Here is a 26,356-nt window from a genome sequence, read left to right as displayed (position 1 = left end):
AAACTCATCTCCTGCAAAGAAGCAGTATCAATATGTTTCGGCGTGTAGAAAACACCATGAAGGCGGACCCGTCATACCCAGCTGACCTCAAGCAACTCGGCTTCTTCATCAACGACACAGGTCACATACGCATGATCGATGCACCAGACAAGCCTCACACCTACTGCGTCACTAACAACGAGCGTGTCAACGAAGTCCGCTGCGAGGCTATGCACAGTGAGTTTGACAGCAGACGTGACTTGCAGTACATCTGACATGCCACAGCTTGCCAGCGGAGGGAAGTTGAAGCACGACTATCTCGTCTCGGACTCAACCGCATCTATCTTCCACAGTTCACTACAGAGAAGCCCGACGGACCGAGCATACCTATTCTTGCCCCTGAGCTCGAGACGCTAAAGACGCGCAAGCAAATCGTTGTACTCATCAACGACACCCAAAAAGACCTGGGTATCTTGTCATATTCTCAATTATCAAGAGAGCTCGGTATCAATGGCGGATCAGTCGTCAACTTTGCCAAGCAAATGATCAAGCGCTCTGGTACAAACAACACTGACGAACAAGCCGCCGCCATCTTCAAAGATAACTACGAGCTCGATGACAAAAGCACCGCACCCGGCTTGATCATCTTAAACCCATCTCAACTTCTCTATTCCCACAAGCACAACCAAGCCATGACCCTACGCAGCTGGTCCGCCATGCCACGCAAATCCATCGCCCACGACATGATCCGCATCCACGACTCCAACTCGATCCCCGGCCACCTCACCCCAAAAGCCCACATCAAAACCGTCTTCGATGAGCTCCTCTACAACCCCACCCGCACCGCCGCCGACACCGAACTCTCCATCATCGCCATCGAAAATAGTACCGAAGCCCTCCTTTCCATTCTCGCAGAAGATTGTAAGTAAACAACCCCCCCGATTATCCCCTCTCTATCTCCATCCTAATAACAATTTGTCGTTGGTCTTGTCAGTTGAGAAATACACACCCGGCATCACCGCCATAGCCCTCGTCCACTGCACCCTCGACGCCTCGCAAATCACGCACCGCGGCCTACGCGCCTTCGTGCGCCAGCGCGCGCGCCAGTGGCGCTTCAACAATGCCACGGCGAACCCGCTGCACTGCATTGCTATGCCCGAGTCACACCACGAGCATGTAGTCACCAACGATGAAGACGACGACGACGACGACGACAAGGCAGGGGTAGAATGGGCTTCTGGGACTGAAGTCCCGTGTCCTACATTTGCGGGTGGTGATGGCGCGCTGGGAGAAGATGTGTTTGTTGATGCTGCGGTGCAAGATGCTGTGCTGGCGTTTTTCCAAGAGGCAAGATGTCAAGGGGCGGTTTTGGGTGAGAAGGCAAGAGAGGGTCACGTGTGGAAGCCGCAGGTTGAAGGGCCGCAGGTGGCTTTTGCAGGCACCATGGTGGATAGCGGGTTACTCAAAGCAGCGGGGTTGATGGATTGAGGAGCTGAGTAAGGGTGGGATGGGCATTTTCTTTTGTTTGCAAATACGGGACGTGGGATCATGCTTAAGTGTGCTGAGTTGGTCATGCAGGTCATTTACTTCATTTCTGTACATGAGTGATTTTTGCTTTATCTGATCTTTGCTCACCGTAAAAAAAAAGCCAGGGTTTGGTGATCATCTGTGCAATGAATAAAAGAAAGCCGTGTTTGGATCCGTAGAAATTCCTCGTGAACCTTGAGAAGAGAAGAACGTATTTGAGCATTATGAATGAATCATCATAACTTCACATAACCAGACGCCCTAGAAGTTCAATCCCGCTTATCGTTGTCTTCGGGTCTATGCTCTGTACTTAACTGTACACACACACACACACATATGTATCAGCTTGCGTTCGCCAAACTCTCATCGCTTAGACAGAAAAAAAAACACATACCTGATTCCCGTTGTAAAATTGCTGGGGCTCTCTGCCCCTTTGATCAGCCAGTGTGCGTACTCGGAAACCTGGATTGTTGGGAGTATCGTGCTGAGGTTCCTGGTTCGATCTAGAACCGACGGTTTGACCACCACTAGGCCGTTGCTGCTGTTGTGACGACGACGACGACGACGATGCACCTTGCGAACCATAGCCTATAGCAGAGCCTATTGTGTTACTCACAAAGCCGACTGTCGAGGCCAGCAGCCCAAATGCGCCTCCTACAAGACCCGTAGCGGCACCTACGACGCCACCTTCTGACCCAGAGTACGCTTCTGTGTATCCCTTTACCGGGACAAGGACCAAAGTTGCGCTGGGCGCAAGATCAATGTCGCCTAGTGACTGATTTTCGTCACCGGCAGAGAGCTCACGACTTGGCTGAGGTGCAAGGATGTGGCGGAAGTAGTAAGGAGGAAGCTGCTTGTGGTTGATGTTTGCGTCGTCTTGGGAGAGCTTAGAAAACTCCGAGTCTACCCATTTCCTCACTTCTCCCTGTAATGTGGCCTCGCGTGGAAACGTCGAGCGTATCGTCCGCCCGTCAAACAAGCGCACATTCAAATTGACGTGCTTTGCTCGTGACCCCTTTAAAGACGATGTTGTTGATGTATGTGGTGGAGGCGATGTTTGGGCTTCCTTGTTCCGCTCCTTCTCCCGCTCTGCTCTTCTTGCTTCTGCTTCTGCCTTTCTTGCTGCCTTGTCTGCTTCTATTCGTGCCTTTACACGTGCTAGTTCCTCTGCTTCTTCTTTCTTCTTCTTCCGCAGCGCATCGCGGGCTTCTTGCTGTGCTTTGCTTGTAGACGCAGACGAAGTGGATTTCGATGTCGGCGCTGATGTCATCCTTTGCTTACCTTTTGCGTTCGCTGAATGTGGGGGCGCAGCTGCGGGTTCAGCTGGTGTGGGGGTGTAGGGTTCTTCGGCCCCGTACAAATCGTCTTCAGCCGCTGCAGTGTTGTGATTACTTGATGAGTCTAGGGTACTGGCTTGTGGTGGTAACGTTGGCGCTGTATTGGAGCCTGGAATGGGGCTGGCTCCGAGCACTCGCCTGATGGAGTTGATAAACTCATCCTTGGTGACGTGACTCTTGAGTTGTATTTGAAGTTGTCCATTGTGTATAACGACAAAGGTGGGAATCTCTGAGAGGTCCGAGAAGGCGGCGAGGAATCCAGCCTCGGTGGAGCCTGCCTCAAGTCGCAAGAGAACAGCCTTTTGAGCAAGGAGGCTGGAAAGCTGCACAAGTCGTCAGCACGTGCGTGTCAGAATAGGCCAGGGAATATCCAAGCCAGGAAGCCTTACCCATCCACTGGTCAGCCACTCGTCTTCCCATTCCTTGCTTGTGGCTCCGTCGTCTGTTCAGGTGGTTAGTGTGATCTCCACATCCCGAGTGGACAGAGTAGCCTCAAATACCTCGCACAAAGCAAGCGACGAGTTTTTGTTCCTTGATGGCAAGCGCAATACCGCTTTGTAAAGTTCCCTCATGGAACATGATTGCAAGAGAGTGCAGGCAGAGTGGCGGGTGTTCGCGGGGAAAGCTAGGGGACGCGCGCTGGAACAAGGATGTGTGCCTGCGCCTCCAACCTCCAACACGGCCGGTACCGAGGCCAAATGGTCGCGTCCATGTCTTCACATGATTCATCACAAAACAGGCTTCTGTAGGAATTTTTTTTGGCAAAGTTTCAAAAAAGGAAAACCTCATGCAATAAACAGATCTACTGGAAATGCTAAAACCCAGTTCCTGTGAATCCTCCACGCCCAAGAAGAGTAATGCAGCAGAAAAAGCCAATGCTAGACTCCTGATATTCAACTGCAGCGTATTAAAAGATGCTGCGAAGCAAATGCTATTCGTGTAGATGGACGCATATGCCCGGCATGTCGGTCGCCTCCTTGTTCGCCAGTGACGTCCCCAAAACGCGATGTCCACCCTGTCTCCTGTATTTGGTATCCAGATGATATCACTCCCATACGTTAATCTTGGAGTAAGTTGTAGAGATGATCTACGAGCATATTCAATCTTTTCGATCTTTGTGCAATTACGTCAAAACATTTCTCGTCTTGACGGTCCGCTCCGCCTCTTTATAAAATGGTGCACTTCTTCTTGTTCTTTGCCGCGGACACTTGGGGACGGGGACTGAGGACAGCGCTAAGAGAGAAAAAAAAAGTTAGCGGTGAGGCGTGGGCAGGGGGTGAGGAGTAGAACGTACCGGATCGCCTCGTCAAAAACACTCTTGAGGTTGCGCTGTGTGAGTGCAGAGCATTCCAGGTACTTTTGCGCCTTGATTTCCTTTGCGACCATGACGGCCTGCTCATATTGGATGGGCGCCATCTTCTTCTGCCTTAGCGACTCCTTGGTGGCCTCGTCGTCCCGCAAATCAAGCTTTGTGCCGACGAGGATGATTGGTACGCCAGGCGCGTGGTGGTCGATTTCAGGGTACCACTGACGTCAAGTTAGCAACAAGCGCGACAGCTGTGATGATGATAATTTTGATGGTGGAGTCAGCTGTGCGTACCTTTGCCTTTACGTTGTCGAATGAGGGAGGGCTGACGATGGAGAAGCAGATGAGGAAAACATCGGTCTGGGGGTAGGAGAGCGGTCGCAGCCTGTCGTAATCCTCCTGTCCGGCGGTATCCCACAGCCCGAGGCTTATTGGCTTTCCATCGACCATGACGTTTGCAGAGTAGTTATCAAAACTAGGCGGGTTAGCTCATGGATGGGTGCGAGAGGGCGGATGGGCAAACGTACACAGTGGGAATGTACTCGCCGGGGAAGGCGTTGGTCGTGTACGAGATGAGAAGACATGTCTGGGCAGGCAATCAGCATGCGGCCGGGGCGAAGGACGACGAAGGGCAGAGTTTCTTACTTTGCCGACAGCACCGTCGCCCGTGACGACGCACTTGAGGGATTGGGTTGCAGGTGCAGCCATGGCTTGGGTTGCAGGTGCAGGTGCAGCGTCGTCTGATTAGAGTTGGTTACGACCCTGCTCGGCGGAGGCAATGGGGCGGGCTCGGGAGATGGAGAAGCGAAGGGCGGAGCTCAGAGACCCTGCAAGGAGACGGGTCAGGCGGTGTCGTGAGGCGCAGATTACGAGAGAGGGAGGGGTATGTGTGTGTGGTGCGTGTTGTGTGGTGTGTGGTGTGTGGTGTGGAGGAGAGAAGGACGCACCGTTGGGACAGGTCGACAACGTGTGGGTAGCTTCTGGTTCTGGCGGAAGCTACTACCTGCAGCGTAGGGGGGAGGGGGGCGTTTTATCGCTTGGCGGCGGCGGGTTCAGAAGCGAGCAAGCTTGAGCAAGCTGGACTGGATGGGCGGATGCAGGCTGCGCGAGTCGAAGCAGCGCGGGCCACTGACGGGGACACTGGCGGGCGGGGTCCGAGTCGTGGAATAGCGGCAATTGCCCAACTGAGGGTGTGCAGGGCGGCAGGCGGCTAGTGGGAGAGGCAGTGGTGGTGGCAGTGGTGATGGAGGCTGCTGGGCAAAGGGGGAGAGAGACTGGAGGGCGAGACAGAGAAGTGGACAAGAGGACGGCAGGTGTAATAGCGTAGGCTGGCGGGCGTGGGAGCGGCGGCGTCGTGGGCCAAAAGGGCAGCAGGCGCGTATCCTCTTGAAACCCATTTGCGACACAGCAGGCTCACCACGCCTCTACCGCGTCCGATAGGCAGCCCGCACGGCTCGACCACGCTCGCACCCGATGCACGCTGCCCGGCGCTGTACTGGGACATGCACCCCTGTCGACGACCCGGCCTGTCCTCGCACTCGATCCATTACCCGCAAGACGAGTGCCCCATGCAGTGTGGCATGCAGAATGCAGACGGCCACACATGCAGACGTGCAGCCCATCTGCCCCCGTCCCTGGAGCCTCCACCAAGCCCGGAGGCCGGGGGCGCGAGGCGGCGCAGAGACTCGTTGCTACTGCTCCGTCTGGTCTATGGTGTTGCTGCTGCTGCTGCTGCTGCACGCAAACGCCCAGTCACGTGCACGGCGGCCGACCGACCATACCCAAGCCATGCCGCGGCCATGCTAAGATGCTAGGGCACAATCCTCCGCCCCCGACACGCACGCCTTTCTCATGCCATCCGCCTCGATGCACTTGCCCTCCATATCCAAGCATACAACCACCACCACCACCACCGCCGCCGCCACTCCACAAAAATCACCACTCCAAATCTCACGTCAGGTCCCCGTCGCCACTCGCCTCCTGCTGGTGTGCCATGGGGGCATGCACATGTCAACCATAATCGCCGCCTGCCCGCCCTGTGATTCGTCGGTCGCTGCATATTTGTGCTTGCCAGTGCGCCCGTGCTGCTCTGTGATTTGCCCTCTGAACCTAAACACCGTGCCAACATCGCATTAGCACCTCCATCGCACCCGCGCCCCCGGCTGAGACTCGTAACCATGCACGTGTGGCCACAGAGGCCTGGTTTTAGCCACCGTCTCGAGACGTTCCTCCTGCATTCCTGCCCTGTCCTGGACTGCTTGTTTCCAATGCTCGCCCCACGACACACTTGCCCCTCCTGTCCTCACATGTCCATCTACCCACCCTCTCCAACTACACCAACGACATATATCAACGTCATGTAAGAGAAAAAACAAGCCTTGCTGCACTGTCGCCATGCCGCGTGCACGGCTGCGAACCGTAGTCTTGGTCTTCAACCTATCTATCCATGTACGCGCGCCCAGCATTCATTGGGTATCAAGAGTTCAACATAGAATTCCCCACTTCCTTCAGTAGAAAAGAAACAGTCCATCACCTCCCTGCTTGTCTTCCCCTACCAGCTCTTTCCGCAGCAGCAGCTTCATCAGCGCCTCATGTAGCTCCTTCATGTCCAGAATCCCACGCTTCTTTTGGTCAATATAAGACACATCCACCACCACCCGCTTCAGGTTGGCCGTTGAAAGCGCCCCATCCTCAAGCAATGCCACCAGTCGATCAGGCGTTCCAACCCCGTAGTCGACCCTACCCAACAGATTAGCATGAGCATTCCAAATTACTACCCGTGGTTCCACCTACTTGCTCTTCTTCAACTGCGCTACCTGATCCGCCAGTTTGAGATGCTTTGCAAATAGCTTTGCGACACTCGGCTTTTGAACTCCTTGTTTGGGCAATCCCGCCTTTAGAGACCGGCAGACATCGGCCGCTCGAATTCCAGACAAAGTCACCACAATCGTGTGGGGTGCTCCGGCCGGCTTGGAAGGCGTGGGTGCAAGCGCACCTGCCTGCTTCTTGAGAAAGGCTGACAGGTTATCCGTCGTTCGTGGCTCGCTCCAGCTCGTGCTATCTTGTACAGTGCGTGCTGCGTCATGTCAATACATTCCCGACCAAAGTATGCATTTTCAACACCTACCGGAAATAAACTTGTCCGCCAGCTCTACGCTGCTCAGCTCTTGTCCATAGAGTCGTGTTCGCGCGTTGACGTAATCTGCTAGTAGCTGGCCATCCATGCGCTCGAAAGCGTGGTTTACTCCCAACTGCTGGTCCAAATCATCCTCGTCTATCGCCTTTGCTCGCTGCTTCTTCTTTTCCTTGCGCTTGGCCTTTTTGGCAGCTTTCTTGCCGTCTCTGGTTGCCTCAGGCTCGGCTTCTCTCTTCCTCTTTTTGGAAGAAGCGTCAACGTCAAACTGCGCCTCAATGAGGGGTATACCTCCTTCCTGTCCAGAATCTGACATGGCGGAGACAGTGTTTTGTGTGAAGAGCGCGACCAAGTTCGTGCAACAGAAAAAGTTACAGCCAGGATTAAGGTTATCGATAACCTAACCAGTACCGGACTAGCTTTGCCGCGCGCCGCGAGGTCGCGCCCAAACGACGCGTTTCCCTGACGTCTATCCACCCTCCCGCGCTCCAACGACGCAACCTCGGATGGTACCGCCACAATGGCAGAATCTGCGCGCAAGAAGCACCGCTTCTCACCAGATGCCCAAGCCCAGGGAACGCCGAGCAACAATGCCACTCTACAACCTATAACCCCCTTCCGCCGCGCTATCAGCGTTGGCCCCACCCCAGGAAGCCGAAGAACACCACTCATAAGGACACCGGGAACTGGACGAACACCTCGAGGCGGACCGGCCACTCGTCCTCTTACCTCACGGCGAATTGCGCCGACCACACCGCATGCGATACGGGCCCTAAGGGAAAGAGCCAATGCGGCTCGTACACCGGGCAACAACCGGAGAAGAAGTGGGCGTATCCAAAGGGAAACACCGCGCGATCTACTACGTGATCTGAGTAGAGGTAATGCTTTGGTGAAAAGTTTCTTTACCCCAGCTAAATGATCATTGTAGCGCTTGCTCGTACCAGTCGTCCGGTCGAGCCTTCCCCGCAGGTCCTGCCCCAACGCCCACGACACTCTGCCCTGGACCTGCCAGATGTTGAAGATGGCCCGCCAATGGCCGCCCCCCGACTTTCCATGCCACTGGAAAACATGTATGACGACGACGATGATGATGAAAGTTTCCATAGTGCTCCGCCGCGACAATCGCTACTACCAGACCTACCGGATGATGTGGATGGTGGGACTGTACAATCTCTCGAATTTGGAAGGCGAGCCATTAGTGAAGATCCGCGTTTGATGTACGGGGGGAGGCAAAGCGAAAGGTTTGGAGATTTGAGTGAACTCGGTGCGGTAGAGGAAGAGTATGAAGTAGACGGGACGTTCATCAACCGACGCGCAGATGGGCTGTTTGACCAAAACATTGAGCAAGATTTAGATGGAGACGATACCACCATACAGGCATTGACTGGCCGAAGAGACGGGCGTACTAGCGATGCCAACCTGGGCATATTTGGCGATGGAGACGATGACACAGAAGAACCCACTTTCCGCTTCATGATACCTGATCGCATGCGTGCACCACCCCGGCAAGCGCCACAAGAAGAACAAGAAGCCCAGGAAGACAATGTACCAGATAGCGAGCCTGTGAACCTCCCAGACGAAACACAAGTACAATATGATGATGATCAAGACCCAACTGCAGCTTTAGAGGACGAGGATCTTACCCTAGATCAAGACAATCTGGGATGGGAGTCTGACCTTCCTGTGGACGATGATGCCGAGCTTGCAGCATATCGAGAAGAAGAATCAGCAATCGACCGGAGTCTCCAGACACACTCACCCGAGCGACCTTCCGCGGAACAGTTAAAGGGTGTGCGGAAGGCCAAGGAATACATGGTTTCAGAGCACGGTATCGGCTTTCCTTCGTTCCCCGCGGCACCAGTCAAGAAACTTGCTCTCGGTTTCATCAAGTCACAGGGAAGCAAAGCTCACCTCAGCAAGGATACTCTTGACGCCCTTGTCCATACAACAAACGACTTTTTCGAGCAAATCAGCATTGATCTCGCAGCTTATGCACAGCACGGTGGACGCAGGATGATTGAGGAGAGCGACGTCATCGCACTCATGAAGAGGTATTGTTACATCTATCCTGCTGTACAGTTTTGTACAAATTTGCTCGTCCACGTTGCTAACACTCACAAGAACCCGCAAAACGACCGAGAGCAGTACATCGTTTTCACTTGCACAAAAGATGCTCCCTCGGGAACTGGTCCAACAGCTGCGCATGCAGCCCCCGGTCAAGCTTAAAAGCCAAAAGCGCAAGCGGCCAGAGCCTATGCAAGAAGATGATGAAGAAGAAGAAGGTTAAGGCAGCCCAGTCATGTCTTATGACCAGTCCACGCTCTGTCGTACCCGTCGTTGGGTGCCTGACATGGGCTTCTTGACGACCATCCAGAACATTACAGATGTTGCAAGACTCAACGCGTACCTGCTTAATGTGAGCATTGGTGCTTGTATATGGAAATTTGATACGCACCATGTGAAGATGTACTGTGTATGATTGTTGCGCAGATTTACCGTTGGCGGCCTACCAATCGGTATGCCCTTTGGTTCACGCTCGTAATTTGTGAGCAAATCCGGCGCTGTGGTGAATAATTAGATACCCCCCAAATAGCAATCGTTTGAACAATTTTTCAAAAAAAGGCGCACTTACTCATTGTCTCTTCCACCCAAACTGGCTGACTCCCACTATACTCTGCCATTTCCTCTACACTCGGAAAGAACCATTTCCCCTTCTCAGGCTCATTCTTGGGCGTAAACATATTTCCCTTTGGCGGCACTCTCAGCAACCCCTCAATCGTCACCTCTCCCTCCGGCAGCGCCCCGTTCTTCTTGCGAAACCACTGCGGACTCGCTTCCTTCTTGATCCATCCCCTACACGCCAATATCTTGTGCACATTGCCCCTCGCATCCCTGCGCTCCAAAGGCGTAACAACCGTGTAACCCTCCTCGCCATCCAGCATGCGCGGCCCAATCAGCATTTCCTGGTCATGTCGTAGCACGCCCGTCGCATACACCTTTCTATAATCGAAGTCCTTGATGGCATCCGGGTCGATTCGCAGCGGGAGTTCCAGCGGCGGGAACGTCAATCGATCCTCAAATCGCGCGATCAAATCTGTTTTCCAGCCTAGCCGTTGCACCTGCCAGCACCCGAGTATGAAGGCTGTTACGGGTATGATGGCGAGGATGATGAGACCCGGTCCGTGTTGTTTGCCTGCGCGCGCCATTTTCGCGGGCCGATCCAGGATAGAGACAAAATTTGGGTCGAGCCCGGGACCGCCGCCTACATTGCGTTTTTGGGTGCGGAAGAGGAGGAATTGCGGGTGGAGGCGTGCGCGGAGGCATTGCGGGCTGGAATGTGGTGGGTAGGTGGTTCGTGATAGAGGGGTTATCCTTTGAGAGTAGTATCTCCTGAAGAGATTTAAGAAGGGGTTTGGTTTCGACATTTTGGCGTCGGTGGTGGTGGGGGGGGGGGGGGGGGGGGGGGGTAGCCTCGATGATGGGAAAGTTGAGATGCGATTGAATTAGTACAGTCGGACATCCGAGCTCTCAATGCGGCATAGGTCCCCCCGCTCCACACTTTCCCCATGTCAACATCTCCACGACTACCCAGGCGTCATTCGTATTCCAAACACCACGACACTGAAATCTCCACGTCATGGCGGAAACGCAGGATATTTCTGTTCCCCCGGTGGATGAAGTAGTGGCGAAACGTGATAAAGATGATTTGCTGGATCATTTGGATGACCTGCTCGAGCGCTATCTGCACACATTGCACGAGTATCAGCAAGTGATGCAGCAACTTTCGAAACAACTATCTAATGTAAAATGATTCCATACTGTATCTTGCTTGGAAAGAGATGGAGACTAATGAAGACAATAGGGCTACATGTCCCTTGCTCAAGCAAACTTCCACAATTCGTCTTCTGCGATTCGATATGGACAGGACTGCTACGATGAACGAATGCAGGCTATACGAAAAGTGTAAGTTCTCTGGAATCCTAGATGGTATATCTCCTTTTAGACACACGGATTATACTAACAAACAAAAAGCCACCTCTCTGAGGGCCAGACAAGCGACGTCCCGCACTTTACCGTCTACAAATCTGATTCTTCAGATGAAAGCGTAGATGCTTCTGATGATGCGTCCAAAAAGGTACATGTCCAGACATCAAAAGATGACTCAGAACATGTTGTTGCGCCGACAGCACCAGAGTCCAAACAAGAAGAAGAACAAGAACCAAAAACAACACCAAATACGGAAGAATCCAGCTCAACCTCAGAAGAACCCAAAGAAAAAACGAAGAATACCAAAAAATCTAATGATCCACTGAAATGGTTCGGCATCCTCGTCCCGCCTGCCCTTCGAACAGCACAATCTGCCTTTGTAAACGCAATCGAAACTCCGATCCCGCAGCTAGCCACGCTAGCCAGAGACATGCGAATGCAGGAGATTGAAATTGGCCGGGTCAGAAAGCAAATCAAGAAGCTCTAGAATATCTCTCCTCTTACTCACCCAGCTGGTTTCGATTCAAAATCTCATAGAGAAAAAAAAGATAATTTTTTGCACCCAATCCCCCCCCCCCTTATTGCCATATTGACTCTGCACACATCGTGCCCAAATAAACCCCCCCCACCAAAGAAGATGGAAAATTAAAAACGCCATCCCAATGCGCCCGTCCCTTGCATGTCCCCAGCTAAACCTCCTTCATAAGCTCCTCCAACTCATCATCATCATCATCCCATCCACCACCCCTCCTCTCCACGACAATCTTCTGCTCCTCCTTCTCCTGCTGCTCTGCCACCGCCCCGAGAATCTCTTTAAGCTGCTCCTCCGTCACTTTGGACCGCAGCTGGCCTGTCCGCGCCAGCATAATCAGCCGATTTTCGATGTCTGTGGCGCGCGATTCTTTGACCAGTCGGATCCGGCCGAGGCGGTCCGCGGCTTCGGGGAGGAGGATTTGAGAGAGGATTGAGGAGCGTTGGTCGGCTGTGTGCGTAGCGGGGGTTAGTTAGTACAGGGTGGTTTTGCGATTGTGGTGGGCATGTGTGCATGGATGTATATGGATAGGTAGGGAGAGCGAACCTTCTTGTTGTCTGTGGTGAGAATGGGTTAGCTTATTTTTATTTTTTTGTAGATTAGAGTTTGGGATGTATGGGCAGTGTTATTTACTTTCGCGAGTCTTGCTCTGAGCCTGAACCGCGGGCCCCGCCTTGCTGCTGCTGCAACTGCTGGAGGCGCGCGCGCCGGATTTGCTCGAGGTCTTCGTCGGACATTTTGCTTGTTCGATTTCGGTGTGGTTGATTGGGTCGCTTTGCGCAGAAGGAAAGGGAAAGGTGGGGTGGAGAGGGTAAACAAAGATGCGGGCTAAAGTTATGGCGCGCGCAGAAAGTGGTGGATGCGGGGAGGTTCGGGGGTCCGCAGGCTACTGGTGGGTAGTACGGGTGGCGGTTACACTACTACATAGAGTCGACATTGAATTTGACTAATATGGTGGAAATCAAGTTTCTAGTTGACATCTGTGGTAAGGTAAAGTGTCGCAGAAAAATGATGGATTTTTTTCCCTCGATTCAATGTGTTCAAAACACGTGACAAGTTTTAGTGCACTGAAATGAAGTAAGAGGAAAGTGGATTTGTATCAGAATTCAGTTTTAACATATAGTGCTATATGTAATTGCTAGTTGCTAGAAGTCTCATGTACGTCAAGTAACAGTAGAAGAAATAAGTGGAACAAAACTCCATGTTTACGTTTTGCTGATACCCTGCAGGCGATACACGCACAATAGTAAGCCCGTTGATGTACCCCTATAACATAACACGATGTCACAAAGTAACCATATTTCACGACAGCTCAAAGCCTTCCAGTCAGTCTTTTGGATGATGTTCGCGGATAAATCGATTGTACATTGCTTTTCCCCGTCCATGAGATATTCTCCGCATCGCCTGTCGCTGCTTCTCAAGATCGCTTGAAGCATAGACTAACTCGGCGCCCTCGTGGTCGAAGTAGCCCGATGTGCAAGCGAGCAAGACCGAGTACCACGCCGCTCGACTCTCCACTTTATCCACCTTAGCATCATTTGCTTCCTTAGTCAGCTTGATTATAAGCTGTGTAAGATTCGGAACCCGATTCACGGCCTATTTCAAAACATTGGCGATGTGCCTGGATTCTAAATCAAAAACTACAGTGAGATCTAGTGAGCCCGATCTACCACCGAGACCAAGATAGATAACGTTGGGGAGGCTGTTCGTAGCGATGCCATGCAGGTACCCATGTTTGTCTTTGAGATAGCGGCCGCTACAGCCCGCGGCAGGTATACCAAAGAGCTTAGCAGGCGCTGCGTTTTCCCCTAATGCCAGCAGGAAGCCCGTGGCAAGAATCAGCACGTTAAGCTCGTACTCCACTCCCTTAGCGACTATCCCCCCGCGATGATGTACACCGCTCGATGCCCTTGTCATCCGTGTCCACAAGCGTGGCATGCGACTGGTTGAAAGTAGACAGGTACTCATCTTGAAAGGTGGGTCTTTTACACCACATGATGTAAAACGGCTGTACGTATTTGATTGCTCCACCGTGGCCGCATCCTTCACTACGGTCTCTTCTACCCGTGCCCATGCATGCTCCGCCAGCGGCGTTTCTAACTCATACAAAGCATGCGTGCGCTCTTCTACATCTTTTGGGTATGACGTGACGTGGCCCCCCCCCCCCCCCCCCCCCCCCCCCGATGAAGCCCAAAAAGCCGCGCGCCATCTGAGTCCAGTCATCGGTGACCAGATCGGGATGGTCTGCCAAGTATTCTTCACCGTTAAAGAGAGCATCGAAGTTGAGTTGGCGAGCAAGCTGCCAGCCAGGGCCTGTTGCGACCAAGCTCGCCCACTTTTCGTCATCTGTAGCATGCTGGCGACGCGCAATACGAGGGTGTGCGCTGGAATGCGTACAGGGATTCGGTCCAACATGCAACTTGTGGCATGACTTAGATAGCTGTTGCCGACTTAACCATGATGCCGACTCGCTTGCCGTTGAGCTTTGAGAGAGTAGCGTCTATCTGCGAGTCGCCAGTGCAGTCATAGTCTCAACGCGCCATGTAAAAGACGGGGATATTTGCGCATAGCTCATCGAAGTCATCAACTTTGGACATCTTCGGTGATGCGAAGAGGGTTTTAGTCGGATCGAGAAATTGGGTAATGACGGTCATTCCCTCGCTATCACCGTGCTCCTTGCGTATTCGAACTGCCCACCGCCACAACCATCGTTGCATGTCATGCTGAGCACACGTGTCGAAGATTGGCTGCCCAGTCCAAAGTGCGATGCCATGCGCTCTCAATGTCGACAGATCTCATCGCTTGATGCATACTTCTGCAGGAGTTTGAATCTTATTTCCTTGAGGAAAGGCTTGTAAATGTAGCCCCTCACATCACCTTGTAGGCCTGGATATCGGTCCCAATACCATGTACCATCCGAACCGCCGGCCACGTCCACAAGGCATATTTCGTCTGCTGAGGAGCCTGCCTCTACCAGTCTTTCTCCTGCTAGCAACCTTGCATGTCCTGCAATAACGATGAGGGGCTAAATATCCTCACCGTCCTTGACCCGGTCCACTTGTTGCTGCAGGCCTTTGTGAATCAATGGATCATGGGTGATTGGTTTTTCCTCTTCGCTGAGTAAACGGGCGAATCGTTGCATGTCCTCAGCGAGCTATCGCTTGTCGCGCCTCTACTTGTCTCTGGCCTGGAGTTCGGCAGGATCAGCGATGGCCATCTTTGTTCTCTGTTAGTTCCTCTAGATATAGAGGATATGGCCTGGAACAGTATGGGGGCGTGACGACGATTTTTGAAAACCTGTTACTGAAGTGATGGACTTTGCCTCCAATTGATTCAAAATCCGAGCTTCTTATCATGCCGTTGCTTCTCCACTTGCACTGCATCAGCTTCCTCCTCTTTCTCCATCATGTTTTCTCTTTCTTCATCCAAGCTAGTTCTCTAGGGTACCAAGTAATTCTAAAATTACGTTGCGATGATGAGTTGTCGGGCCCCGAGGTTGTGAAAAGAACGGGCCGTGATATACGTGGGGATGTGGGGTGGGAGTGCCGTGGATTTGACGAACATCACGTGATTCCACACATCTGTGAGTCCATCGTCTCATCGCCCAACACGTATGCTCACAGCGATATTGAATGAAACTCGCATGAGCATGACAAACTAGTGATTATAGAGCATCCATTTCATGGTTAGGATGATGACACAATGCCAACAGAGATTTTCCACGTGACAAGCTTCAAGGTACACACAGATACCCTCGTCGTCCTTTCACGAGATATAGGATCTACAAATATCCAACCCCCCGAGAAGGTAAGCTTAGAAATTACAGAGTGAGAAGAGTTGTGACTCTTGCGTTGCCGTTATTCTTGGTAGACGTAAAGTATATGTTTGTGAGTGCGACGGCGAAACCCTACGCATCTCGTGCCTTCGGTAGTAGTCGTAACGACACAAATTACAGGATATGATGATAGAATTCCATTTCGTTGAGTTCTAATTGTGAAATCAGAATAATGCCGTCCAACTGACTCTTGGCCAATCACAGCTTAGATTCCCACTTCTTTGTCCTCTTCTCCGTCCGACCTGTAGCTATGAAAACTAAAGACGAAGTCATATCTAACTGATCAAGATAAAATTGCGGGAACTACTCAACTTATGAGAGTCTTCATCGATCGAGCTGATCCTTAATAATCTGCGATTAAAAACTCATGTGAACAAAAAGAACCACAAGCACTATACATGTTAGTTCACTCTCCAGGAAGTGTTACTGGGGCTTTTCAGATAGAGTATCGGGGCATATCATGTCTTATTCCAAATCACAATTTCCTTTTGTAGGACCGAAATTTGGAGAGGATCCCTCTGATTTCCGCTATGTTGAATAGTGCTATAACCAGCAATCCGAATAGCTCGTAAGTTCTCATATGCCAGATATATCAACAAAACCGCAAACCTCTTCGACGATTGTGAATAGTTAGCCAGCCGCAAATCTACTTAGACTTCTCAACTTCTCGCCAAATCTCCACAGCATGAATGGTGCCGGGACACCTAGCCCTATTGCGATGAAGCCAAGTACACTATTACCCCATCCAAAGTCTAACCACTTGTATATAGCCGGTGCGAACAACGGGAAACCAAATCCAGCTAGACTCCTTAACACTGTCGCTGCAGCAATGGCACTCGCTGCATACCGCGTGTAAGAGTCAATCAGATACCCATTGATACATTGAAACGCCATTACCATGCCTGCAGAAAAGATCGCAGCGCCAGCATTAGGCACAATCCAATGCATGCGGACTTGCGCACTCCACCCGTACCAGAAGAGACCTGCAGGGATCACAAGTGATGCAGGTACCAACATAGGGACGCGAAATTCAGGTCTCACGATACCGTTATTGCGGAACTTCAGACGGCAATATAGTGCATCGATAAGAAGTGAAGTAATTTGTGTACCGACAAAGAATCCGATACCTATGGAGAGGTAATTTAAGGATCCGGTACTAATGGACATGCCATAACGATCAACCCATAAGATGGGGAAGGTGGAAAGCATGAGGTACATCAGCCCGAAGAGATAGGCCATGTAGCATGCCAGTACTTGGACTATGGGCTGCGTGCCCAGCAGTTTGAATGGCCTCTTCAACGCCGTTTTGATTATGGTTACAACAGTCCGATCGGGAGTGTCGAATGTTGTGCGAAGTTCTTGGTTACCAGTTTCTTTGCGTAGCTTGTCTCGCTTCAACTGGAGAAGCCTAGGCGCATATGTCTCTTGCAGGAAGAAGAATCCACAAAACTGCACCATTGCGGCGAAAATTGTTGTTGCATGGAAATACCATCGCCCTAATCCATTAGTGTGTGTAAAGTAAATAAATCAAATCTGGGCAGAGACGGACATGAAGTGTTCTGGGAGATAAAACCACCAAGAATAGGTCCAACGGCTGGTCCCAGAAGGGGTCCCAGCGAATAAATCGATACTGCTCGTCCACGCTGTTCAGGAAGGAAACAATCGCTTAAAATACCCTAGTAGGATTTTGTCAGACTCTCATGCTGCGGGGAAACATCTCAGGAATTACGCTTACCCCACCGATAGCTAGCGGTCCGGACCCGCCTAGACCACTGAAGAAACGACAAACCATTAGTTGTGCTGGAGTCTGAGAAAACCCGCATCCCAGGTTCCAGACCACAAAGAACAAATTGGATAACTGTAGCACAATTGTTCGTCCATAAATCTCAGAAAGTGGTCCAAGGCACAGTGGGCCGATGGCTTGTGCAAGGACGAAGATAGACAGCGTGAGTTGTGATTGCACTTCATTTTTGATCCGGAAATCAGCGGTTATATGGCTGAGAGCGGGGGCGATCATGGAAGAAGTGATAGGCGATACTATAGTAAAGAAAGCAACAATGGTTAACGCGGCCCATTTCCTCTTCATAGACCCTAAGCAGGAATTAGTACAAAATCGTTCATGTCAACGTGACTAGCCAGTTTTACTTACAGTTCTTTGGGTTTTGTGGGTCATTAGCAGAATCCCATGTCACCTATGTTGTGCTTAGTAGATGTTGTGTTCAGGTGATATTTAAGCGGGCACTTACCAAATTGGCATCCTTTGTAGGAATTGCAGGCTTTTTTTCCAATAGCTGAGACTCTTTGCTGTTTTCTTTGGAAGAAATGAGTCCCCTCAGCTCCTCATGAGACAATTGTTGGTCGGAATTTCCTTCATCTTTGTTTGATTCCTGGTGGTCAACGTCCTGGCCATCTGAGAGTTTCTCTGGGGTTGTCCTGTGTAACAGCGTATCGCATGATTTGTGCGATGGTGTGTTCGATTTGACCAAGAGGGTTTTCAAACCGTTCAATTGACTGGAAGTTTCCATGGGTGTTTAGACAGCGGACAATACTCAAGGTTGCCAATCTTCATGGATATACTTATTGCGAAGGGTTTGTCGTCTGCAAACCTAAAGTAAAGGAGAGCAGTCATTAGAATAGATTTTCCTTTCAGTGAAACTGCGATTAGAATGCAGCCCACGTGCTTGTGGTCGAACGCTCATTGCACAGATCAGACATCTGTGCACCCTACAGCTTGGGCAAGTAATCCGGCCAAAGTTTCGGCACTTCGGGCTAGATCATCCCCCGTGATCTCTAACACTGCTAACCAATTTGCAAGCTATGTATATGAGATAAAAATGCCAAAGAGAAGGTTGTAGTGTATCGGGTTGGTTGTATGGTGATGCCAAGGCCCATACCCACATGACAGGCGAAGTGGGCAAAAATAAAAAGTTGCAAAACAAAAACATACGACAGCGGGTATTCGCTAGTAGTCACCTACCTAGCTACTAATCCGCCGATTAACTGCTTAAGTACGGAAGATCAAACGGGTTTCCCTGGGCCAGAAATCTATGGACGTATGTGCCACAAAAATAAAATTAATCAAATCTCATTACTAAGTACTAGTATGGACGTATGTGCTAGAAAGATAAAATTAATTAAATATTATTATTAAGTACTAGTATGGGCGTATGTGCCAGAAAACTAAAATTAATCGAATCTCATTATCAAGTACGATGCAGCGCACTATGGCCTAGGCTGCCTTGTTCAAGGTGTTGAGCGCAGCTACGTAATAGCCACGGCTACGCTAAGAGTGTTATTGATAGAGAAGATATAGTGTACAGACGAAAAAAAGCCAACTTTGTAGGTGTTTTACGCACGCTGTAGAGCTGATAATTTGGTGTAGATAACAAGAGAAGCTAGAGGCAGGCTGTACGAGTTGTACAGCGCCGTAGTTGGTGAGATGAGTTTAGTCTGTTAGTAATAGGGTGATAGGCGACAGCTGCGCAATGTATGAATGCCTACACCAAGGCGCTGGGCCTAAACAGGCGGCATCTATATCGCGGACTAAAATCGGAGAAAACCCAATTATCGAATATTGAATCTTCGTTGATAACACAAACGACTCATGATCACTTCGACATGTTAGATTTATATTCATGTAGTATTGATCATCTCCCTGTTTCCTAAGTACCAATATTCCCGCTGACGAAGACTACTAGCATTACAGCACACGCAGCAGTTGCTGCAAAAACCTCTGACCTTCTTGAATTTGTCAGAATTCCTGAATTGGCCGCGAAAAAAGCAGTAAAGATGGCAATAACACCCAGCTTTGTCTTCTAGGAGGATATTGCGTACAGCGTTACTATAGCCCCAACAACGAGCGCAGCAGCGTTCAAGGCACACATATCAGTCACAGTCCGGGCAGTTCGCTGGTCCGAAGAATACACAATTCCGTCTCTATCTTTCTCGACTCTGAAAACCCTGAGCGGTGATCTTGCAAAAACGCAGTCAGCCGATCATGGTCTTGTATTTTCAATACTACCAAGTCGTCTCTGTCATAGAATAACTCTCTAATGTGTGCACATAGAGTCGGAGATGGTTTTTCACTTTCACAATTGAAGAATTTAAAACAAAATGCCTCAAGTGTTCGCTTTGGCAGTCTAGGAAGCAATACTAACTGGCTTTTGTATAGCAGAGCCTCTCCTTTCAAAATATCTTAGTTCAATGTTGTTACACGATTCATTCTATTTACTTAAGATATGCCTTGAGTGTTTGAACTATCTCATCACCGAGCTCTTTGCGTCCCTTATGGCGAGAATCATTGTCGGCTGCTCTTTTGAACTCAGCCCAGTTCCGCGAGTACTGCCTTACCTATAAAGGACCCAAGGCATCTTTGCGGTCGAGCGCATCTTGTTCAACGTGCAGCTCGGCAAGCTGACTCTGAAGGTGCAGCAAGTGTCACGCGGCTAAACGGTTGGACCTCTTGAAGATTGTCGTTGTCTGATCGCGGTCACTGGCAATAAAAGCTGCCAATGAAGGATATCCAGATAGGAAAGACTGGTCGGACGTCCCTTTTTCGATTTCCATGTCAATCTGATATTGCGGCTTGTAGCTTTATACAACTGATACTAATTGGAGAGGGTTTTCTCACCGGATCTTTCGGCATTCGGCCTTGGTCTGCCTTGTGATTCAGAGCTGCATGCTGCAAGGCTACGCACGTATTATCTGCAGCCACTAAGTAATCTCAACCATGGTTGATATACATGATTGGGTATTTCAAGGTGTTGGTTACAGTTGGTGCACTCATCATAGGTCAGGAAAAGACTCGCAAGTCCCGGGTATTTTCTTCGCGAGATTGATGCTCTCAATTTTCCTTATCGCCCTACGCTACGTTCTCATTATCATCACCCTTTTTTCAACCTATCGATTTTAGGAATTGAAGTCTTGCTGTATCATTACACAGCACAAGGCTAGCCATAAATGACATCGCTCCGGCGAGTCGAGTCCCCGACATGCCTTGGCATAAACAGGAAAGTTCATTGGTTTACAGAAACACTGCATTTCTTTTTACAAAGGAACCCTAACTCTAACTCTATACCGGTTCCGTCGGCGGCTTGCCCCTGTGGTTGAATGGGGGGCTTCCTACCCATCTTCCTTTACTCGTTCCGTCAGCGGCCTGCCCCTATAGCCCTCTGCTTTCACGCAACACTTTCTAGGCCTAAGCCGCCGCCCTCTTCTTAAAGAGAAGCTGTCCTGCGGGATAAGGAATCGATAACCTGCCTATCTCAATCTGGGGGTGTCTCTCCGTCTGGCCATTAGGCATCTTAATATCGTAGTTAAGCAGGAAGTGGGCTATAATAATCTTCATCTGAAGCGCAGCAAAGAACCGACCAGGGCACGCGTGCCTACCATGGCCAAAGGCAAGGTTTTCTTCGTTAGCGGTAACGAATTGGTTACGGGCGATATCCGCAGCCTTGCCAGTTGAGCGCATCTTATAGGCACGGAGGCCGTCGAATACCTCAGGATTAGGGGGGTAGAACTGATCGTCTTGGTAGATAGCTTGTGAGGCAACTTCGATCATAACACCAGGGGGAATGTATTGGCCGTTACTTAGAGTTATACCCTTAACTACACGGCGGACCATATTGGCTGTAGAGAAAGAGAAAATGTTAGTACCATGCTTCTTTCAATATAGGGCAAATGGAAATAGCACGTAGAAGTAGATTTTCTTTAAACTTACTAATACTCGAAGCGTGGAATCGGAGAACCTCCTTCATAAAGCTATCTAACTTTTCCATCTTTTGAACTGCACGGTAAGTAATGCTACCTCCTTCTTCAGCGATAGCTTGACGAATCTCCTCTCGGAGAAGCTCAATATACTCTGCCTTAGAGACGAGAGTGAACATGATATTAGTAAGAGTTGTACTCGTAGTATGGATAGCGGCAAAGATTAATGTAAGTTGGCCAGTAATAATATCGTCGACAGAGGTCTTGCCCGCATTTCTGTTAATAATCCATTGCAGTAAGTCTTCTGGTTCCTTCCACTTAGGATCTTTGGCTTTAGCTTTAGCCGCGATTCGCTGCTCAATAATAGGACGTAGAACATTCTTAGTTAGCTCCTCACGTTTACGGAGCGTAAGAACCTCTGGTGTACGTAGGGCTAAAAAGGGCTTTAGCCATGGGCTAATCTTTTTAACAGCAGTAACGACGTTGAATACATCCACAGGGTACATGCAGGCAGCATTAAAATAGTCAGGATGACTAGATATTTCTGGACCAACAAAAACGCTACCCGAGGTCTTGGCAATGATAGGAACCAATTTCTCGTTAATGTTGACTTCAGTCCAGTCGTCACACGGTGGCAAAAATATTTGGATGGCTAGTTCAATATTACTAGCCATAGATGCGTGCAATCGAGCTATAATAAAGAATCAGCAAGATTAACGATTACGGAGTTTTTTTTCTTTAGAGGCCGTACGTATTGCCGATGTAAGCTTTGTCCTAAGAGTATCTGTAATAGCATGACTCTCACCAACGAGTTTTGTATATCGGATCTCCATCTCCTAATCAAAGAGTTAGCGTAATAATTGCAATAAAGAACATTCTTTCTACCTACATCGGTAATGCCTTTTGAGAAGTTAAGAACATCTTCGCCTAAATTTCGGAGTTCTGGTAGGAAACGCGGAGGGATAATAACGCTTTCATTGCCTAGATATAGTTGTAGATTAAGAATATACTTTTCTAAAGGCTAACCTACCTTGATCATTGATAAGTGTAAAGGCCTGGTCTCTAAACTAATTATATTGTAAGTAAGCATTACTCGCGTATAGAATAGACTCTACCTTTTTATACCCATCTTTGTAAATTTTACCTGCAGTAGTTGTGTAGGCGGCTCCTGCGGTAACGGTGGGTAGCTTGCTCATATAGTACCTATGCTGTAGTCTTGGGACGAAGATCCATGCTATAAAAAAGATAATAGCTGCCATTCCCGTCGTCTGCAGTACGAGCATGATTTGTGCGGCAAATTGTGAGTCCATACTTGCGGTTGTGTATCAAAGACGAGGAAAGCAACTAACGGTGAAGTGAAGCCGAATTATGAGCAAAATTCAAATGGACAAAGATACACAAGATATATAAAGCAACGGACCGCGCTCGCTAGGCTTAACTAGACTACCCTTATCCTGTTTAAGCAGGTATAGAATTTACTATATTTTAGAGAGAGATATGCTAGGTGGACGGGTTACTACATCTAGCTAGGTGTAGGCATGTAGATTAACCTTCGGCGCATAGCGCGGCGTTATAAGCTAGTATAGAGTCGCTATACTAGTAGCGTTCGGAAATTAAAACCAGTTAACCATAACACTTATTTAGGTAATACTCCTTAAGGAAATACTCCTTTAGGGACAATTTATACTGCTAGACTCTCTATAGTTAGCTAATTTACTATCTAGTCCAATTGTATATGTGTTTTACTAAGGTAGGGTTGCCATACTTAGGGTTCAACAAGGGAAAACAAACACTACCGCTACAGCAGGGTTGTTTAACACGATAGAAGGCTTACTTCAGCCCTTAATAACTCTTTAGTAGAAAAGAAAAGAGTATCTCTATAAGTTTTCAAAGCCGGACATAAAATAGAGCTCCTTAATAAGAGCGTGCTAGGCAGACATTTTAAGTACGAAAAACTATCCATACCAGAATTAGGAGACATATGCACAAAGGCTAGCCAACGATGTCTCCCGCGACTCTCCGTCTCTATCGGGTTCTGGCCATTCGCAGTACCATTCGGAACATCGCCGCCGCAGCCACGGACAATTAAAGATAAGCGTGCTTAAACGAAACCTGAAACCTGAAACCCGAAGACTTTCATCCAAAAGCTTGAAGACGATCGCTCGGGTGAGGAGAGGGTGTTAGAAGTCTGCAAGGAGTTTGCAGACAGGAGCGACGAAAAAAAAAAGGAAGCTTTTTAGTCTGGTCGAGGTAAATGAAGTAGCGAAGAGACTGGTGTCGCGAAAACAGAGCAGTTCTGCGAAGGACAAGGATGAAGAGCGTGTTGCAGGCGACAAAGTCAACGCCTGGTTTCAAGAGGCAATCTAGTATGCCGATCACTAATAGTGCCTGTCAGCCGGCTAGTTTTACCTAAGACTGAAAACCGGGTAAAGCAGCGATGCTAGCGAGCTACTATTTAAACAGCGCGAAAAGACCATTCGGTTCAATAAATCGTGATACTTAGTATTCTGTCTCTTCTTACTAAGTGTTCCAAATCTAGCATCATAATGGATTTCTTGAAGCGCTTCACGATACAATCTTCTTCTCCAGCAGATAACACACCAGATCCATATGCCGACGACGATATCTATCCAGTGCATGTACTAGATGACACGAAGGCTCTCCGTAGCATGTTAATCACATGCACGTTCTGCTTCAACAATGTTCTTGACGTAGATAAACTTCAATCATCGCTCGCAAAACTCTTAGAAATGGGGGATTGGAGAAAACTTGGTGGCCGCTTAAGACTTAAGGTAGGAACGAGATCTCACATTTCTTTTATTAACTCGACTAGCGTGCTAATACAGCGTGTAGGCCAATGGCAAACTAGAAATCCACGTCCCCCGCGCTTTCACGCCATCCCGCCCCGCCTTCTCCTACACACACGACAGTATCAATACTTCCATCCAGGACCACGAACTAACCAGGAAACTGCCCCTATCACCCGATGGAAGTATTAAAATCAGTCCCGGGCCCACAGACTTCAACGACCTAGCTGCTTCACCTTCCGCACCTGCAACAATCGAAGATCTCCTCTCCGGGGACGTACCCCAGATATCCGTGCATATAACTTCCTTTACCAATGCAACATTTGTGGGCCTAACATGGCCGCACACTCTAATGGATATCATAGGCCAAGCTGCTTTGCTTCAAGCGTGGTCGAGGCTATTAGCTGGTCGGGATGCCGAAGTACCGCCCGTGCTGGATGCACAGGAAGACAAATTGACAGCGTTGACTAATAAGGCTACTGACGCGGCGGAAGAATACGCGCTCAAATCCAAACAGCTAAAAGGACTGAGTTTTGTGAAGTTTGGAGCGAGATTGGCGTGGGATATATTAACAGGGACGAAGCCGGTGACAAAGACGATTTATCTCCCTAAGAGCGTTATGGGGAAGTTGAGGGTGAGAGCTGAGGCAGACCTCTTTGCCTCTTCTAACAACGACGACAACGACAATGATGATACTATAGGAGAGAAGGAGAAACCATTCATAAGCGACGGCGACATTCTTACAGCATTCACCCTCGACTGTATCGCCTCCTCCCTCCCCACCCCGCGTCAAATCACCGCCCTATACCCAATAAACTCCCGATTCCGCCTCCCATCTCTGATCAATGCGAAAGGTGTATTTCTATCGAATATGTCCATCCCCGGCTTCACTTTTCTAGGCCCCGCCATGTCTACCGGCTCCCTAGGTCAAATTGCCCTTTATAACAGGCAGAGATTGTTGGAACAAGCAACAGAAGCTCAAATCCTAGCTATTCTGCGTGAACAATTGATGTCCGGCGACCCTTCCGCCCTCTACAGTGACGCGGATGCGTTGTTGGTGGTGTTTACGGATTGGACGAAGGCAAAGAATTTCTCTGCGATTGACTTCTCTCCAGCGGTGATACGGGCGGGTGGTGATGGTAGAACTGGGGAGGAGAATGGGAGTGACAGCAAGAGATATAATCCACCTGGCACACCCGTTTTTTATCATGCGTCGACTAGGAGACCGAATCCTGCGGCGAGGTTGCTGGTGAATATTTTGGGCAGGGATTATAGTGGGGGGTATTGGCTTACGTTAACTATGAGTCCAGGGGCTTGGGATAAGGTTGAAGAGGGGTTAAAGGAGTTGAGTTGATGTTAATGTGATGGCTAGGGAGGAGGAGGGAGGGGATGTTGTGATATAAGGGTGCGATATATTCCTTGATTGTATTGCTTTGCGGTTTACGAATTTTCTTGTAGGCTTGTGTTGTTGTTAATTAGTAACCGTATCGGACTATTCATTGTCGTCGCGGGAACGAGTTTCTATAATGCTTGTCTCACTGCAACGTTATATTATTTAGTTTTTATTAGAATCATATAGAGATAGCTATCTTAAACCATCATCTCCAAGCTCACATTATTCCCTCTCGAACCATAGACACCCCCATTTAGGATCCACTGTTTATTTTCATCGTTATCGTCTTGTACGTGTCGCCAAGTTTGCTTTCTCTTACTACCTCTATTCTCCCTGTCCTTACTCTTCTTGACTTCGATAGTCGGCACTGTTAAGCTACTTAATAGTGGATTCTTTCTAAACGCTTTACTCTTTTCTATATTAATTTTTAGGACACTATCTCTAGAGGCTATATTAACTATTTGCCTACTTTAATAATAAACCTAAGGTACTTAGTCGTCTTAACTTCAAACTCGCACTTCCTAATATCTACCTGTAGTCCTATGGCTTGAAGCCTACTGTTAGTGTTAGGCGCTGTAAGGCGCTAACTATATATACTATCCTGTGTAGAGTATCAGCAGAACGCTGATTGTTCGTACCTTTTGGTTGTAGTAGCGCAGTGGCACAGGGCTGGCTATCTAACAGTAGACATTAGACCTAAGCAATACAATAACCTTTAGCTCCTTATAGTATCCTGCTAGGCATAGCCTATAATATCTACCTTCTTTTCTTTATAACTTCATAACCATTTTTTATATTTTAATAAGAAGTACAC

General features: G+C 49.3%; 12 protein-coding genes across 12 annotated transcripts; 4 read left to right on the top strand and 8 right to left on the bottom strand.

Annotated features, from left to right (window-relative positions):
• Window positions 1-32: 32 nt before the first annotated feature.
• On the top strand, window positions 33-1,467 carry PSV08DRAFT_248350 (Arb2 domain-containing protein; the record flags this gene model as incomplete). Its single annotated transcript, XM_014228112.1, has 3 exons — window positions 33-216; window positions 265-900; window positions 974-1,467. 3 exons carry the CDS (start codon window positions 33-35, stop codon window positions 1,465-1,467), a joined length of 1,314 nt encoding a protein of 437 aa, XP_014083587.1.
• An 85-nt stretch (window positions 1,468-1,552) lies between these two features.
• On the bottom strand, window positions 1,553-3,460 carry PSV08DRAFT_306740 (uncharacterized protein). Its single transcript, XM_014228111.2, has 4 exons — window positions 3,344-3,460; window positions 3,233-3,285; window positions 1,901-3,166; window positions 1,553-1,820 (listed from the first exon to the last, which is right to left on the bottom strand). Exons 1-4 carry the CDS (start codon window positions 3,420-3,422, stop codon window positions 1,776-1,778), a joined length of 1,443 nt encoding a protein of 480 aa, XP_014083586.1. The 5' UTR covers window positions 3,423-3,460; the 3' UTR covers window positions 1,553-1,775.
• Window positions 3,461-3,610: 150 nt separating this feature from the next.
• PSV08DRAFT_46641 (P-loop containing nucleoside triphosphate hydrolase protein) lies at window positions 3,611-5,002 on the bottom strand. The gene is made up of 5 exons (XM_014228110.2): window positions 4,795-5,002; window positions 4,677-4,735; window positions 4,444-4,624; window positions 4,138-4,370; window positions 3,611-4,076 (listed from the first exon to the last, which is right to left on the bottom strand). Exons 1-5 carry the CDS (start codon window positions 4,855-4,857, stop codon window positions 4,010-4,012), a joined length of 603 nt encoding a protein of 200 aa, XP_014083585.1. The 5' UTR covers window positions 4,858-5,002; the 3' UTR covers window positions 3,611-4,009.
• Window positions 5,003-6,526: 1,524 nt separating this feature from the next.
• On the bottom strand, window positions 6,527-7,617 carry PSV08DRAFT_306721 (U3-containing 90S pre-ribosomal complex subunit-domain containing protein). Its single transcript, XM_014228109.2, has 3 exons — window positions 7,277-7,617; window positions 6,943-7,225; window positions 6,527-6,888 (listed from the first exon to the last, which is right to left on the bottom strand). The coding sequence occupies exons 1-3, from the start codon at window positions 7,596-7,598 to the stop codon at window positions 6,657-6,659; spliced, it is 837 nt and encodes a 278-aa protein (XP_014083584.1). The 5' UTR covers window positions 7,599-7,617; the 3' UTR covers window positions 6,527-6,656.
• A 175-nt stretch (window positions 7,618-7,792) lies between these two features.
• On the top strand, window positions 7,793-9,779 carry PSV08DRAFT_204419 (centromere kinetochore component CENP-T-domain-containing protein). Its single transcript, XM_066092042.1, has 4 exons — window positions 7,793-8,160; window positions 8,211-8,869; window positions 8,954-9,333; window positions 9,404-9,779. The coding sequence occupies exons 1-4, from the start codon at window positions 7,803-7,805 to the stop codon at window positions 9,567-9,569; spliced, it is 1,563 nt and encodes a 520-aa protein (XP_065948869.1). The 5' UTR covers window positions 7,793-7,802; the 3' UTR covers window positions 9,570-9,779.
• PSV08DRAFT_225143 (SURF1 family-domain-containing protein) lies at window positions 9,297-10,707 on the bottom strand (the record flags this gene model as incomplete). Its single annotated transcript, XM_014228107.2, has 3 exons — window positions 9,297-9,689; window positions 9,738-9,843; window positions 9,915-10,707. The coding sequence occupies 3 exons, from the start codon at window positions 10,705-10,707 to the stop codon at window positions 9,587-9,589; spliced, it is 1,002 nt and encodes a 333-aa protein (XP_014083582.2). The 3' UTR covers window positions 9,297-9,586.
• A 172-nt stretch (window positions 10,708-10,879) lies between these two features.
• Window positions 10,880-11,827, top strand: PSV08DRAFT_306705 (uncharacterized protein). The gene is made up of 3 exons (XM_014228106.2): window positions 10,880-11,084; window positions 11,145-11,245; window positions 11,315-11,827. Exons 1-3 carry the CDS (start codon window positions 10,920-10,922, stop codon window positions 11,754-11,756), a joined length of 708 nt encoding a protein of 235 aa, XP_014083581.1. The 5' UTR covers window positions 10,880-10,919; the 3' UTR covers window positions 11,757-11,827.
• A 131-nt stretch (window positions 11,828-11,958) lies between these two features.
• Window positions 11,959-12,538, bottom strand: PSV08DRAFT_352568 (double-stranded DNA-binding domain-containing protein; the record flags this gene model as incomplete). Its single annotated transcript, XM_066092848.1, has 3 exons — window positions 11,959-12,251; window positions 12,348-12,358; window positions 12,435-12,538. 3 exons carry the CDS (start codon window positions 12,536-12,538, stop codon window positions 11,959-11,961), a joined length of 408 nt encoding a protein of 135 aa, XP_065948868.1.
• A 3,728-nt stretch (window positions 12,539-16,266) lies between these two features.
• On the bottom strand, window positions 16,267-18,161 carry PSV08DRAFT_182346 (major facilitator superfamily domain-containing protein; the record flags this gene model as incomplete). The annotated part of the gene is made up of 5 exons (XM_014228103.2): window positions 16,267-17,132; window positions 17,186-17,312; window positions 17,372-17,727; window positions 17,786-17,828; window positions 17,883-18,161. 5 exons carry the CDS (start codon window positions 18,159-18,161, stop codon window positions 16,267-16,269), a joined length of 1,671 nt encoding a protein of 556 aa, XP_014083578.2.
• Window positions 18,162-19,298: 1,137 nt separating this feature from the next.
• Window positions 19,299-20,202, bottom strand: PSV08DRAFT_371901 (uncharacterized protein; the record flags this gene model as incomplete). Its single annotated transcript, XM_066093211.1, has 5 exons — window positions 19,299-19,448; window positions 19,479-19,544; window positions 19,655-19,796; window positions 19,868-19,981; window positions 20,078-20,202. 5 exons carry the CDS (start codon window positions 20,200-20,202, stop codon window positions 19,299-19,301), a joined length of 597 nt encoding a protein of 198 aa, XP_065948867.1.
• Window positions 20,203-20,833: 631 nt separating this feature from the next.
• On the bottom strand, window positions 20,834-22,652 carry PSV08DRAFT_363074 (cytochrome P450; the record flags this gene model as incomplete). The annotated part of the gene is made up of 6 exons (XM_014228101.1): window positions 20,834-21,264; window positions 21,356-22,033; window positions 22,094-22,178; window positions 22,232-22,323; window positions 22,373-22,409; window positions 22,458-22,652. The coding sequence occupies 6 exons, from the start codon at window positions 22,650-22,652 to the stop codon at window positions 20,834-20,836; spliced, it is 1,518 nt and encodes a 505-aa protein (XP_014083576.1).
• A 1,236-nt stretch (window positions 22,653-23,888) lies between these two features.
• PSV08DRAFT_182739 (uncharacterized protein) lies at window positions 23,889-25,503 on the top strand (the record flags this gene model as incomplete). The annotated part of the gene is made up of 2 exons (XM_066091892.1): window positions 23,889-24,134; window positions 24,196-25,503. 2 exons carry the CDS (start codon window positions 23,889-23,891, stop codon window positions 25,501-25,503), a joined length of 1,554 nt encoding a protein of 517 aa, XP_065948866.1.
• Between the last annotated feature and the right edge of the window lie 853 nt (window positions 25,504-26,356).

This window comes from Bipolaris maydis, assembly GCF_028858645.1.
Source record: "Bipolaris maydis strain C4 unplaced genomic scaffold PSV08scaffold_9, whole genome shotgun sequence".
NCBI lineage: Eukaryota > Fungi > Ascomycota > Dothideomycetes > Pleosporales > Pleosporaceae > Bipolaris > Bipolaris maydis.
This window is presented reverse-complemented; position numbering and strand designations above follow the sequence as displayed.

Coding starts and splice junctions, on each gene's coding strand:
- PSV08DRAFT_306740 (XM_014228111.2), bottom strand. CDS start 3,422: ATGTTCCATGAGGGAACTTTACAAAGCGGTATTGCGCTTGCCATCAAG. Junction 3,286..3,343: donor CGTCGCTTGCTTTGTGCGAG/GTATTTGAGGCT, acceptor CCACCTGAACAG/ACGACGGAGCCACAAGCAAG. Junction 3,167..3,232: donor AGTGGCTGACCAGTGGATGG/GTAAGGCTTCCT, acceptor CGACTTGTGCAG/CTTTCCAGCCTCCTTGCTCA.
- PSV08DRAFT_46641 (XM_014228110.2), bottom strand. CDS start 4,857: ATGGCTGCACCTGCAACCCAATCCCTCAAGTGCGTCGTCACGGGCGAC. Junction 4,736..4,794: donor GCGACGGTGCTGTCGGCAAA/GTAAGAAACTCT, acceptor TTGCCTGCCCAG/ACATGTCTTCTCATCTCGTA. Junction 4,371..4,443: donor TCGACAACGTAAAGGCAAAG/GTACGCACAGCT, acceptor ACTTGACGTCAG/TGGTACCCTGAAATCGACCA.
- PSV08DRAFT_306721 (XM_014228109.2), bottom strand. CDS start 7,598: ATGTCAGATTCTGGACAGGAAGGAGGTATACCCCTCATTGAGGCGCAG. Junction 7,226..7,276: donor GGCGGACAAGTTTATTTCCG/GTAGGTGTTGAA, acceptor GACATGACGCAG/CACGCACTGTACAAGATAGC. Junction 6,889..6,942: donor GCGCAGTTGAAGAAGAGCAA/GTAGGTGGAACC, acceptor TCTGTTGGGTAG/GGTCGACTACGGGGTTGGAA.
- PSV08DRAFT_204419 (XM_066092042.1), top strand. CDS start 7,803: ATGGCAGAATCTGCGCGCAAGAAGCACCGCTTCTCACCAGATGCCCAA. Junction 8,161..8,210: donor ACTACGTGATCTGAGTAGAG/GTAATGCTTTGG, acceptor TGATCATTGTAG/CGCTTGCTCGTACCAGTCGT. Junction 8,870..8,953: donor ACCTCCCAGACGAAACACAA/GTACAATATGAT, acceptor CTGGGATGGGAG/TCTGACCTTCCTGTGGACGA.
- PSV08DRAFT_306705 (XM_014228106.2), top strand. CDS start 10,920: ATGGCGGAAACGCAGGATATTTCTGTTCCCCCGGTGGATGAAGTAGTG. Junction 11,085..11,144: donor TTTCGAAACAACTATCTAAT/GTAAAATGATTC, acceptor TGAAGACAATAG/GGCTACATGTCCCTTGCTCA. Junction 11,246..11,314: donor ATGCAGGCTATACGAAAAGT/GTAAGTTCTCTG, acceptor ACAAACAAAAAG/CCACCTCTCTGAGGGCCAGA.